Source organism: Elephas maximus, chromosome 16, assembly GCF_024166365.1.
Source record: "Elephas maximus indicus isolate mEleMax1 chromosome 16, mEleMax1 primary haplotype, whole genome shotgun sequence".
Lineage (NCBI taxonomy): Eukaryota > Metazoa > Chordata > Mammalia > Proboscidea > Elephantidae > Elephas > Elephas maximus.
Window position 1 is genome coordinate 28,527,822 of NC_064834.1, and position 14,130 is coordinate 28,541,951.

Here is a 14,130-nt window from a genome sequence, read left to right on the forward strand (position 1 = left end):
GCCTAACCTAAAGTCATGAAGATTTACCCCTATGTTTTCTTCTAGGAGTTTATAGTTTTTATCTCTTAAATTTTGAGTTAACTTTTGTGTATGGTGTAAGGTAAGGGTTTAACTTCATTATTTTGTGTGTGGATATCTAATTGTCCCAACACAATTTTTTGGAAAAACTCTTCTTACTCCATTAAATTTTCTTGAAACCCTTGTTAACAATCATTTGACTATAAATGTGAGGATTTATTTTTGGAGTCTCAATTATATTCCATTGATCTATATGTCTAGTCTTTGCCAATTCCACACAGTATTGATCACTGTAGCTTTAAGTTTTGAAATCAAGCAGTATGAATCCTCCTTTTTTTTTTTTTTTTGGCAAACCTCAGTCCCTTTCATTTCCATATAGAATTTGGATAGGGATTGTATTGAACCTGTAGATCAATTTGAAGAGTATTGTTATCTCAACAAGAGTAAGTCTTCTGATCCATGAACATAGGCTATCTCTCTATTTAGATCGTCTTTAATTTCTATGGAAACCCTGGTGGCGTACTGGTTAAGTGCCATGGCTGCTAACCAAAGGGTAGGCAGTTCGAATCCACCAGGTGCTCCTTCAAAAGTCTATGGGGCAGCTCTACTCTGTCTAATAGGGTAGCTATGAGTCAGAATCTACTTGACGGCACTGGGTTTGGGTTTGTTTTTTTTTAAAACAATGTTTTGTAATTTCCAGTGTACAAGCATTGTACTTCTTTTGTTTATTTCTAAGTATTTTGTTCATTTCTAAGTATTTTGTTGTTTTTGATGCTATCAAAAATGGAATTTTTTAAATTTTGTTTTTGGATTACTCATTGCTGGTAAATAGAAATACAGTTGATTTTAGTATATTGACTTGTATTGCTGGACTTATTTATAGCTGTAGTAGTTTTTAGTGGATTCTTATGATTTTCTATATGCAAGATCATGTTATCTGGAAATAGTTATAGTTTTACTTCCCATTTACAATCGGAAGGTCTTTTGTTCCTTTTTCTTGTGGAATAGAAGTGGTAAGAGTGTACATCCTTGTCTTATTCCTGATCTTGGACGTAAGCATTCAGTTTTTCTCTGTTAAGTATGATGATAGCTGTGGGCTTTTCATAGATGGCCTTTATCAAGTTGAGGGCATTCCCTTCATTTCTTAGGTTTTTAAATGTTCTTATTATGAAGAGGTATTGGATTTTGTCAAATACCTTTTCTGCATCTATTGAGATTATCATATAGTTTATGTCTTTTAAACTACTAATATGGGGTACTATATTGATTGCTTTTCATATTTTAAGCCAACCGTGCATTCCTGGGATAAGTCCCACTTGGTCATGATGGGATGATTATTTTCATATGTGGCTGGATTCAGTTTGTTAATATTTTGTTGACACTTTTTGTGTCTATATTCTTAAGGGATATAGGTCTTTAGTTTACTTGTGATGTCTTTGTCAGGTTTTGTTGTCAGGATAATACTGGACTCATAGAATGAGTTGGGAAGGGTTCCATCCTCTTCCATTTTTTGAAAGAATTTGTGATGAATTTGTGATATCCTTCTTAATGTTTGGTAAAATTCACCAATGAAGCCATCTGGGTCTGGCCTTTTCTCTGTGGGAAGTTTTTTTGATTACTAATTCAATCTCTTGTTATAGTTCTATTCAGGTTATCAATTTCTTTTTGAGTCTGTTTTTGTAGTTTTTTTCTAAGAATTTGTTCATTTCATCTAATTTATCTAATTTGTTGGTATGCAGTTGTTCACAGTGTTGCCTTACATTCAAAACCAAAACCAAACCCATTGCCACTGAGTCAATTCCGACTCATAGCAGCCCTATAGGACAGAGTAGAACTGCCCTGTAGGGTTTCCAAGGCTGTAATATTTAAGGAAGTAGGCTGCCACATCTTTCTCCCATGGAGCAGGTGATGGGTTGAACTGACGTCCTTTTGGTTAGCAGCTGAGCGCTTTAGCCACTGCTTCATCAGGGCTCCTCTTTTATTTCTATAAGGTCAGTAGCGATGTTTCTGTTTGAGATGTTTTTTGTTTGCTTTGTTTTTTAACCCCAGGACCCTGCCCTCTGACTACGTCTGTGTCTGAAGAACCATTGGTGCAATTAAGGGCAACTTTAATGAGCATAGAAATGAAGACATAAAGTATATGGATTTAAATGGCTTTCCTACAAAACTATTGTTCCATAGTTATTGAACCTCTTGTGTGTAGTAATCACAGTAACTGGTCCTCTCCTTTATACAGGTGCCGATGGTGTATAGACTTCCATGTAATAAGAGTACCATAAGTGTAACTGAAGGAAGGTGGTGGAACCCAGTATGATTTAGACTATTGACATGCCTCACAGATGTCTAGTTAAAGACAACCTTGACCCTGAGTCAGCTATTTTTTCCCAAGGATGCAATTACATAATCTCAGGCTCTTAAAGGAAACCCTGGTGGCATAGTGGTTAAAAGCTACAGCTGCTAACCAAAAGGTAGCAGTCTGAATCCACCAGGTGCTCCTTGGAAACCCTGTGGGGTAGTTCTACTCTGTTCTTTAGGATCGATATGAGTCAGAATTGACTCGATGGCAATGCGCTTTTTGGGGGGGGCGCGGGTTAGTCTCTTAAAATGAAATGTTTCAGCATCATGTAATTAGGTGGTGATTGAGATTCAAATCAAAATTTTCTATTTTTACCTCCTTCCATATTTCATGTAAAAAATGCATCTTTGAATTTCTTGTGAGATATTTATAGATCAAGTTCAAGGAGGGGCTATCAGAGATTATTGTGGTGAAGGGGAAAAAGACTAGAGGGAAGTGTCAACTGAAAATAAGATTAAAAAATTGTCAGTCACTTTATATTTAGCAAAAAAAAAAAATATGTGGCATACATTTCAGGGACAGAAAAATTTCTTTGTCAAACATGCTATTGAGTTTATTAAACATCCATAAAATGTCAAATAGGAAATTCTGACATCCTGTATCCGGGAGAACTGAAATTTTCAACAAGTATAAAGAGTTGAGGATATTACAGAGGACTGGCATTGTTTAAGCCCAAACTAAATGCAGGCTAAGGCATTGGAGCTTAACACTTTACTGTGAGTGAAATGAGGCTTACATCAATAGTCCTTTTGATTTTTCAAAGGAATTGTCTTTGAACTTGCCCTACCCTCCTTTCCCTTTAACAAAACAAATTTTAGCTTTAGGAGATATGCTGTCATTTATACTAATGATAATCTAATTTTGTTTAATAATGATATCTTACTATGGTTTTATTTCATGTTCTCCTCTCCCCTCCAAGGGAGGGTAGCAATATGTGGAATATATTTAATTTTCAAGTTAATGTTAGTTAAGATATACACTTACATTGTAAGTAAAAGTTAATTTTATGATATCGCATCAGACCCTGTAAAGTGACAAAACTGTCTCTAAACCACCACAAGTTGCCGTTAAGTGCCGTTCCTGGCAACTCTGTGTGTCAGAGTAGAAATGTGTTCCATAGGGTATTCAGTGGCAGATTTTTCAGAAGTAGATCACTAGGCCTTTCTTCTGAGGTTCATCTGGGTGGACTTGAACCTCCAACATTTTGGTTAGTAGCCAAGTACATTAGCCATTTGCACCGCCCAGGGCCTCCCCTCGAAATTATGGTATTCTTCAAATGGTCTCTCAAAATGGTTTCTAATTTTGAGTTTTGTAAGGTGTCTGGACATGCAGGCTCCTGATTTGTTAACACTCTAGTTGATACAGATCTAAACTTCTCAAAGAATTTACTAGACTATGCTAAAGTATGTGAGTATCCTAGAAGCATATTTTCATAAGTTTTATGACTAAAAATCCAAACTTTTGAATATGCTCATAGAACACTAGTCCAAATTAAACAACGCCTTCTTGTATGTATAGATGTTGCTATTTTTTAGGAAAAAAATCCACTTTTTAGATAATATGAATGGATTATCAATACCAGGGTTTATTACATAAAGTGTGAGAAAAATCCTATTTTGGGGTTATAAACACAGACTTCTTCAAACACATTCTTTTTCTTAAATTTGAACTGAGAGAACTATCTTTCTAATCTTGTTTTCCTCTATGAGCCCTGAAGACCTCCCCTCTTCACTTCCCACCAAACTTTTCAGACCGACCCTGATTCTACACCTTTGTTCATGTTGCTCCTCTTGCCTTGTGTGATGGCTAAATTTGTGCGTTAACTTGGCTAGCTCATGATTCTCAGTGGTTTAGCAGTTATGTGATGGGATTGTTTGGCAACTACGTAACGATATAATTTGGCAGCCATGTATTGGTGTAGTTATCCTCCATTTTGTGATGCAATGTAATCACCTCCATGGTGATCTGATCTGATCAGCCAGTCAGTTATAGGGAGAGTTTCCTCAGGGGTGTGGCTTGCATCCAATATATATTGCCGTTCTGGAAATGCTCACTGGCTTTTGCTTGTTCTGGATCCTGCATCCAACGCCTCATCATCTAACCTTTGGATGTTGGGACTCTAGCCAATGGTCTGTAGTATTGCCTGCTGATTTTGGGATTCAGTGGCCTCTGCAGCCTGTGAGCCGGTAGCCTGCCATCTGACCTGCCCATCTTGGGCTTGTCAGACACTACAGCTACGTTAATCTGGAGAAGCCTCCAGCATGATGCCTGACTTACGGACTTGGAACTTGCCAACCTCTACAACCATGTGAGCCATTTCCTTCAGATAAATCTCTCTCTCTCTCTCCTTGCTTCTAGTTTTGTTTCTCTAGAGAACCCAGCCTAAAACACCTGGGCTGCCTTTGTGTGAATTTCTCCGTTGTCCTTTAGAACCAACCAACTTAATGAGGTCTTTTGTTCCTGCTCCCATTTCAATTGTTTTCATTTTCTCCCAACTCTTAAACATGTAATATTCATCCACCTCTTTGACACAGAATTATATACTCTCTTGTGCATATATCTTCTCTATGTCCATGTATCTTAACCTTCCTGATGGGGGTTATGAAGTCCTAAGGGACTTATATTTCCTGTAATTTTCTTAGTATCTAGTGCAATGTAATTTAAATTGTAAGTGATACAAACAAACAAACAAAAAACCCAACTGTTTGAATGAAGACCACCTTTATTATGCTGGATTCTTATAAATATTAAGACGAATGGGTATAGTGGAAATTTTAGAGTTTTCAATTGAAAAAATGCTGAATATGCCAGATAAGACAGTTTATTACATTGGATCATAAGAAATAGGAGAGGGGATAATAAGAAGAAATTTGAAGAAAAAGTATGATATATCTATATTTCTTATATTCTGTGGTCATAGACTATACTTGAGCTTTACCTTTAGTTAAATGGGACCAGGAGGAGAATACAAACCAGAAAAACCAAACCTGTTGCCGTGGAGTCAATTCCAACTCATAGCAACCCTATAGGGCAGAGTAGAGCTGCCCCATAGAGTTTCCAAGGAGCAGATGGTAGATTAGAACAGCCAACATTTTAGTAAGCAGCCAATTTCTTAAACACTGTATCACCAGGGCTCCAAGAGGAGAATGGATGGATAAATTAACTTAGTTACTGCATACTCACAATAGATCTTAGGGTTGTTCTGTTGAAAGTAAAAAAAGCTGATACTAGTTAACAATTTACTGGTAAAGGTATTGGGTTCACTCACAGAATAAAATGGAGGGCTAGAGAAACCACACTTGAATATCTCTAAAGGTCAAGGTACTAGGAACTCAGCGAGGGTTTCTTCAGGGTACTACTGTTGTGATGAATCAACTCCACAGATTTTTCATCTTTTATAGCATTTCTCTCAAGATTTAGGGTCTTGGGAGATAGATCTTACTGGTGCTTGGGTTAGGTACCACTGCATGGTTCAAGGTCAAGGAACCTTGATTAACAGTCCCACCAGTGGTGGGGGGGGGGGTTTCTAAGTCCCCAGACTCCCTGGGTGGTGCAAGTATGCTTAGTGGCTAATCAAAAGGTTGGAGGTTTGAGTCCATCCAGAGGTACCTAGAAAGAAAGGCCTTGCAGTCTACTTCTGAAAATTCAGCCACCGAAAACCCTGTGGAGTAAAGTTCTACTCTGAGTAGAATCAGACTCAGAATCATGAGTCAGTATCAGCTTGATGGTAAATGGTTTAAGTTCTCAAAAGGAAACAGGTTGCTATTACAAAAAGAGGGGATGAGAGACTGCTAAGAAATAGAGGTAGCTGCAGGAAAAATGTGTTACCCTGATAGAAAACAAGAAATCACTAAGCGGTATTTTTTACCCTGTTCTAGTGAACACTACATATATCTTAAACTATGAGACATGACAGTATGAAGCTGTTAACCAACTGTTTATAAAAACTTATCTTTCTAGTCAGAAATGATATACATGGGAGCTTTGAATTTCAAAGATTTTCTCTGCCCAAATGTTTACTCTGAGAGGAATTTCTCTGGCTCCTGTCTTATATGTCAAAATGTCACCCAAGGCAAAGAAAGGAAAGGAAATGCAAAGATTTTGGGATAGAAAGGCATTATGTCTACTTACAGTTTGAAAACTGGCAAGCAAGATACCCCTCCACCAAAAAATACTGGTTTTATTTCTGATTCTGGTGCTCTGCCTATGTAAATGTGTACTTTTCCTGAAGTGCTGTAATTTTAGGATTTAAATGAAGGACAATCTCATAAATATTTGTCTTTACACAACCCTTTAGCCTCGTTAGATATTTGACTCTTTCTACCATATACTGGAGTCCTGGTGACACAGTAGTTAAGAGCTTGGCTGCTAATCAAAATGTCGGCAGTTCAAATCCACCAGCCACTCCTTGGAAACCCTATGGGGCAATTCTCTGTTTTATAGGGTTGCTATGAGTTTTTTTTTTTTTTAATGAGTTGGAATTGACTCGACAGCAGTGGCTTACCGTTACCATATATTTTCTGATTTAGGGAATTAAGACTGTATTTTCTTTAAAGGGAATTCTGAACAGAATTATAAAGTCCTAAAATTGTCAATAGAAGGACCAGAATTACATTGTTTAACAATAGAGTAGGTACTCGAGGGAATAAATTTTTGACGGAGAGACAAGTCTGATTACTTCAAAGGATATAGATAATTGGAAGTTTGGAATAGTCTGCCTGTTAGCACAATCATGTGGTTCGAGAACCTGAATTTTAGAGCCTACAGTTTTGTGCACAAATTGTCACATGTCTTGGTTAATAAGTGTTAAAAGTTAATTTGTACAAAGGCCTGTGGCAAGTGGTGGCATGATTTTCTGCCCAGCACTCTGAATGCCTAAGTGAAGAAATTCACAGAAGCCCAGGTAAATGATGGGTGTAACTATGACTTTCTTCAGGTAGTCAAATGCTTTGTCATCTAACCACGCGCATGAATGCATGGATGATTTTCACACTTGGCAAGATCTGTGGGCAGAGAAGACATTGTTGAACCTGACTGTAAGCTTGGTATAGTGGAGAGACACAGGAGATGTAGACCAAGTGGGAGGCCTGGTTGGGGGCAAGGAGGTCAGACCTCTGGCCTCCAAATCCATTGCCATGTAAACTGTTTCAGAACTTAGAAAAAAAAGGGAAAGATTACAGACTCTTCTTATAAAGTAAATAATTTTTTACCAAAACCTGGAAAATATTGAAAATGTGAAAAATATACAAATCTCACTTATGAATTTAAAAATCCTAAAATATACATATATATACATATAATCGAAATAATACATTAACCAAGGAGGATTTAAGGCAATAATTCATGAATGGTTCTATAATAAAAATATAGATTTTATCATATTAAGCCTTATAAAGAAAAAGTTATACAATTATCTCCTTAAAACCTGTTGGTATCGAATCAATTCCAACTCATAGAGACCCTATAGGACAGAGTAAAGCTGCCCTATAGGGTTACCAAAGAGTGCCTGGTGGGTTTGAACTGCCAACCTTTTGGTTAGCAGCTGAGCTTTTAACCATTGCTCCACCAGCACACTCAAATATAGAAAATGATGGATGCTTTCTTAACTTATAAAATAAATTTATCAGAGGCCCAGAGCCGGCGTCATGGCACCTGAAGATATTCCCATTAAAGTTAGGAACTTCACAAAGATGTATGCTCTTATTATTTAACATTATCCTGGGTGTACTCTTTAATGGAATTAGAAGTGTAAAAATTCAAAATGAGGTAAAACTATCACTGTTTGCAGATGATTACATAACTGTACCATCTCAAATATTTTATATACCCAAGGGAATTATCTGAATATCTACTGCAAACAAAAGAATTTAATTAATAAGGTAAGGGGATACAAAATTAACAGACACACGCCAGTAGCTTTCAAATATACAGAAAATAAGACAAAGAAATGACCTCAATTACAATATTAGCAAAACGATAAAATAATAAAAGATAAATAAGAATAGTTGAGGAAATTTTAGACACTAAGAACATGAAAGTAGACTTGAATAAATGGAAAGGCACACCATGGTCTTAGATAGAAAGACTCAACACCATAAAGGGGTCAATTCTCTTGAAATTAATTTATACATGTAACTGAGTCCCAAAGAAAACAACATCAGATTTCTTTTAGAACCAGTCAAGCTGATTCTGAAGTTTATATAAAGAATTAAACAAACAAGAATAGCCAGGGAAATACTGAAAAAGAATGAAATGATGGGGAGAGGGGAAGGAATTTTTCCCCACTAAAGATTAAAAATTAAAAATATTAAAATGATTTAAAAAAAAAGACCAATAATTAAACTAATGTGGTAATGGTGTGTAAATAGATCAATGGACCAAAATAGAAAATTTAGAAATATACTGAAATACACGCAAAAGTTAGGTAGTGTCTTAGTCATCTAGTGCTGCTGTAATAGAAGTACCACAAGTGGATGGCTTTAACAAACAGAAATTTATTTTCTCACAGTTTAGGAGAGTACCAACTCTAGGGGGAAGAGTTTTCTCTCTGTCAGCTCTGGAGGAAGGTCCTTGACTCTTCATCTTCTGCTCTTGGACAATCTTCATGTGACTTGACATCCCTCTTCCCCCATCTCTGCTTCTCTTGCTTGCTTCTTTAATCTCTTTTATATCTCAGAATAGATTGACTCTACATTATTCTGCCTTAAACCACAGGCATAGAGGCTAGGATTTACAACACTGATTTTGGGGGGACACAATTCAATCCATAATGGATAGGAATTTTAAATGGCTTTTAACCTATAAAATGATGTCCAGCAACATTCATACTGCGAGAATCACAAGTTCAAACTACAATGAGGTATTGCTTTAAAGCCAACAAACTGGCAAACATTCCAAAGTTTCACAACCCACTCCAAATTGCTGGGGATAATATAGATTGTTTCAGTTCCTTTGAAGCCAGCTTGGTAATGCCCGTCCCATTTACCAACGTACATACCCTCTGACTCACCAATTCCACTTTTGGCTTTCACCTAACAGATGTGTGTATACACAGAAAGATATAAGTGTATATAAGGTTATTCACTGCAGCACCGTTTTTCAGTCTAAGCCACAGGAGGCTGGTTAAACAAATTAAGAGCAAATCTCTATGCTGGAATCCAAGGTAGAATTAGAAAAGAAGGAAAAGATATAGTGTCAAGATGGGGGAAAAAAAAGCAAGGCAATACCAGTATGTATATTTATATAATATACTACTTTTTGTGTTAAAAATGGGAGGAAATCCATATTTGCATTTCCTTGTATATATATAAAGAAACTCTTCAAAAAAAAATTGCTGTCGAGTTGATTGTGATTCATGGTGACCCCATATGTTGCAAAGTAGAATTGCACTCCTAAAGGTTTTCAAGGCTGTGACCATTTGGGAGCAGATCACCAGGCCTTTCTTTCTTCTCAAGTGTCTCTAGGTGGGTTTAAACCTCCAACTTTTTGGTTAGTACTCAAACATTTAACTGTTTGTGCCACCCAGAACTCTTAAGGAAACTCTGCCATTGTTGTCAATGCTTGTGGAGTGGTTTTTGACTCATGGTGACCCCATGTGTGTCAGAGTAGAACTGTGTTCAGAAAGATATAAAAGAAAGAAGTAGCACAGAATTACCTGTGGAGATTAGGTAGATAGTGGACTGCATATAGTTTTGTCATTTTTTTCATTTTTGAATCATGTGAATGTTTTGCTTATTCCATAAACTAACAAGTACACAATCATATTATGTCTTGTAAAAAAAAAAAAAAAGACTAAGGATGCTGTCTACGTGTTGATATGAAAAAAATCTCCGAACATGTTGTTTTGTGACTAAAGCAAGGTACAGAATAGAATGTACAGTATGCTATCTTTTGTTGAAAAAGACAGAAATCCTAGAATATTTGTTTTGCTTGTATAAGTATGAAGACACTCTGGAAGGATACTCAAGTGGGTGAATGTTGTGATGTGTCACCACTTTCCCTCCAAGCCCCCTTCAGGAATGAAAGATTCCTTTTTCCATCTGCTGGCAATGCTGCTAGCAGTTGAGCTCAGCTGACAGCTCTTGTGGGGTAGATTGCCTCATTTGAAGAGACCTGCCTCACCTAAGGCCTTGTCAGCTCCTGGTGAAAGATCAGCCCGGGAGTTTGAAGGCCCCGTCCTCCAAGCCCAACCAAGTGCAATTCTGAAGAGTCATCCAGCTTTAGAAATCTCCTTTTTTAAGAGTACATTACAGTTTAACTTCTCCCTCCAGGTTCTTTCCTTTCCCTTTCACAGCTGTTGACACCTCCCCCTGGCTTTTGAGTCAGCTCTGACTCTTGGTAACCCATGCGTGTCAGAGTAGAACTGTGCTCCACAGGGTTTTCAGCGGCTGACTTTTCAGAAGTATATCGCCTAGCCTTTCTTTCAAGGTAACTCTGGGTGGCTTGAACCACCAACCTTTCGGTTAACTGCAGAGTACATTAACCACTGGCACCACCCAGGGACTCCACTGATTCCCAAGAGTGTTCCTAATAACCCCCTTCATGCTAAGCATCTGCTTCCTCAAGAACCCCTGTGGCAATAAACTAAAAACAGTGGTTTCCTATGGTTGAATGAGGGTGGGAGTTTGATGGATGGGGACAAGATTGGGAAGGAGGCTTTCACTATATGACTTTTTATAATTAAAAAAAAAAAAAAAATTGGAACCATGTGAATGTATTAGTTATTCAGAAAATAAATAAATAATTAAAATGTAATTTGATGTGTCCGTGTTAATTTATGATTTTCCATGTATGTTTTTAGAAAAGCATTTTCTTTTTTTTTTTATTTAGGAGGAAACATTTTTAACCCAAAATACTGTGCTCCACAATATCTTAACTATGCTTTTCTTCTCTGTTTGTTTTTGTCCAGGACCTAAGAAGAGACACTTTCTTGATTTCATCTTACAATGGAATTAAAAAAGTCACCTGATGGAGGATGGGGCTGGGTGATTGTGTTTGTCTCCTTCTTCACTCAGTTTTTGTGTTACGGATCCCCATTAGCTGTTGGAGTCTTGTACATAGAATGGTTGGATGCTTTTGGTGAAGGGAAAGGAAAAACAGCTTGGGTCGGATCCCTTGCAAGTGGAGTTGGCTTGCTTGCAAGTAAGTGGATTAATCTATGCCTTTCGTTATTAAGTAACCATTTAATAACGTTTGCAGCATTTTTAACACTGTGCGAAGTACATGGGACTTTTTTATTTTTTTAAGTGTGAGACATATTTTCCTGTCTTCACTCAAACTAGAGCACCACTTTTTCACTCTAATCTGTGTGGAAATATAGGGATCATAAGATATCCAATCATTAATTCATTTCTTTATTGATTTTATTTGCTACTGTGTGTGCCAGGCAGTGTGCTAGATGCTGAAAATGAAAAAAATGAACAGCAAACACATGCTTCCTGCCCTTAAGAAGCTTATAATCTAGTGGGAGACACACATACTTCCATGAGTAAGAATAGTATAGGGAGATGAAGACAACAATCTAGGCATGTCTCAGGTACTCTGGTGGCCAAAGGACCATATGATGCTCAACACTCCTGTAAGAAGTTCCACCATGCTTCATGATTACCTTCTCTGGTTTGGATACACCGCGGCCTATTTGCGTTCCCTACATTCATGATAACTGCATAAGGAAAATCTGACATAGCAAGGAGCAGTTCTGTCTCACACCAATGAAGCCGTTAAGTGTTTTAATGTAGTATTTTGTGTAAGCTATATGTGACACATTTTCTTTTGTATAATGTCTCTAAAAGTAATTCTTGATCATTGGTTAATATGATGAAATAGTGATGCCTAATGTCTTTAGAGAGAACATTGTTGTTGCTGTCGTGTGCCATCAAGTTGATTCCTACTCATAGCGATCTTGTAGGATAGAGTAGAACTGCCCCCATAGGATTTCCAAGGCTGTAACTCTTTATAGAAATAGACTGCCACATCTCTCTCTGGCAGAGGGGCTGGTGGCTTCGACCTGCCGACCTTTTGGTTAACAGCTGAGCACTTAACCACTGTGCCACCATGGATTCAAGAAGAACATTAGAGGGTTTTTATTTTCCTCTATTATGATAAAAATCATATGACATTTCAGTTTCTGAAGTCACAGACTGAACTGTACGGTAATATTTAGTGATCATTAGCTTAACTTGCTAGCTGTAAAAATGGCGTGTGGGCAGCATCTGACCTCCTCTAACTTCACAAGGGGGAAGGAGGAACGAGATCAACAGCCCAAGGCTGATCCCTATGAGGCAGAGATCAGACAAGCCTCCTGTCCCCACCAAGGCACTCTCACTTCTCTGCTGGGTTCATAATTCATTGTAATGGTCACACAGAACTCATAGACAATATTCATGATTATGGGGTTTATCAGGGAAGTAACAGGTTATAATTCAGGTTCAGGAATACTTAGGATACAGTTCCATCAGGATAACCTCTTCCCAGCCATGCCACAGGCACGACTCTCTCTGGCCCCTCAGCCCCTACCCTGCTCAGGCAAATGTTACAAAGTTCTTTTAGCTCTGCCAGTAAGTGCCCAGAGGCACCCCACTCAGCCAGTAAGCCTTGGCCTGAAGGCACTCAGCTCTCTTCCTCCAAGAGTCAGGAAGCCCACTGTGCCATCTCCTGCTGGTTGCTCCTGCCACAGTTTTCTCTGCCACCAATTCTCACCATCTTCAGTGTTACAGCTCTCTATTTCTCTCTCTCAGTCTTCTGGTTCCAGGAGCTTCTCAGCACAGAGATCCCAGAACCAAAGGATGCGTTCAGTTACTGGCTGTTCTTCCTTAGTGGTAGTGAAATCCTTTCTTTCCCGTCTCTGAGATAGCTCATTTCGAGCAGCCCAGCAGGATGGCAAAACTGACCAATCCCCTTGATGGACCACAATTACCCTATTTGCACAGTCCCACCTGGCTTACAAGACCATGGTGAGAAAGGCCACACAAAAGTGATCCATTGCACTGTACTTGGAGTTGTTGTTAGGTGCCCTTGAGTTGGTTTCAACTCATCGTGACCCTATGTACAACAGAATGAAACACTGCTGGGTCCTGTGGCATCCTTGTAATATTTTTTATGCTCGAGCTGATTGTTGCAGCCTCTGTGTCAGTCCATCTCGCTGAGGGTCTTTATCTTTTTCACTGATCTTCTACTTTACCAAGCATGATGTCCTGCTCCAGGGACTGGTCCCTCCTGATAACATGTCCAAAGTACGTCAGACGAAGTCTTGCCATTCTTGCTTCTAAGGAGCATTCTGGCTGTACTTCTTCCAAGACAGATTTGTTTGTTCTTCTGGCAGTTCATGGTATCTTCAATATTCTTTGCCAATACCATAATTCAAGGGAATCGATTCTTCTTTGGTCTTCCTTATTTATTGTCTAGATTTCCCATGCATATGAGGCAGTTAAAAACACCACAGCTTGGGTCAGGTACCTTAGTCCTTGAAGTAACATGCACTTGGAATTATTTGAGAACGAAAGTGCAGAGATCTGTGATCTTCAACCTAACTCATTTGGAACTGTTTAAGCACAAATGTGCTAAGACAGCGACCTAGATAGTGTCAGAGACCCTGGGATCTCTTCCTGTATTCTATAAACTTACCATGATTTGTTGAGCAAATCATAGTCTCTTAGTGGGAGACCCTGGGTGGTGGGTTAATGCGCTTGGCTTCTAACCAAAAGGTTGGAGGTTCAAGACCACCCACAGGTGCCTTAGGAGAAAGGCCTGGAGATCTA

General features: G+C 38.3%; 1 protein-coding gene across 5 annotated transcripts in view; it reads left to right on the forward strand.

Moving 5' to 3' along the window:
• Positions 1-14,130, forward strand: part of SLC16A9 (solute carrier family 16 member 9) — a 53,943-nt gene that overhangs the window by 18,417 nt on the left and 21,396 nt on the right. For all 5 annotated transcript variants that reach the window (XM_049855332.1, XM_049855329.1, XM_049855331.1 and 2 more), the window contains one exon: positions 11,283-11,515. In XM_049855332.1, coding sequence (XP_049711289.1) covers positions 11,320-11,515 — 196 coding nt within the window. In that variant the 5' untranslated portion in view covers positions 11,283-11,319. The remainder of the gene's footprint in view (positions 1-11,282; positions 11,516-14,130) is intronic.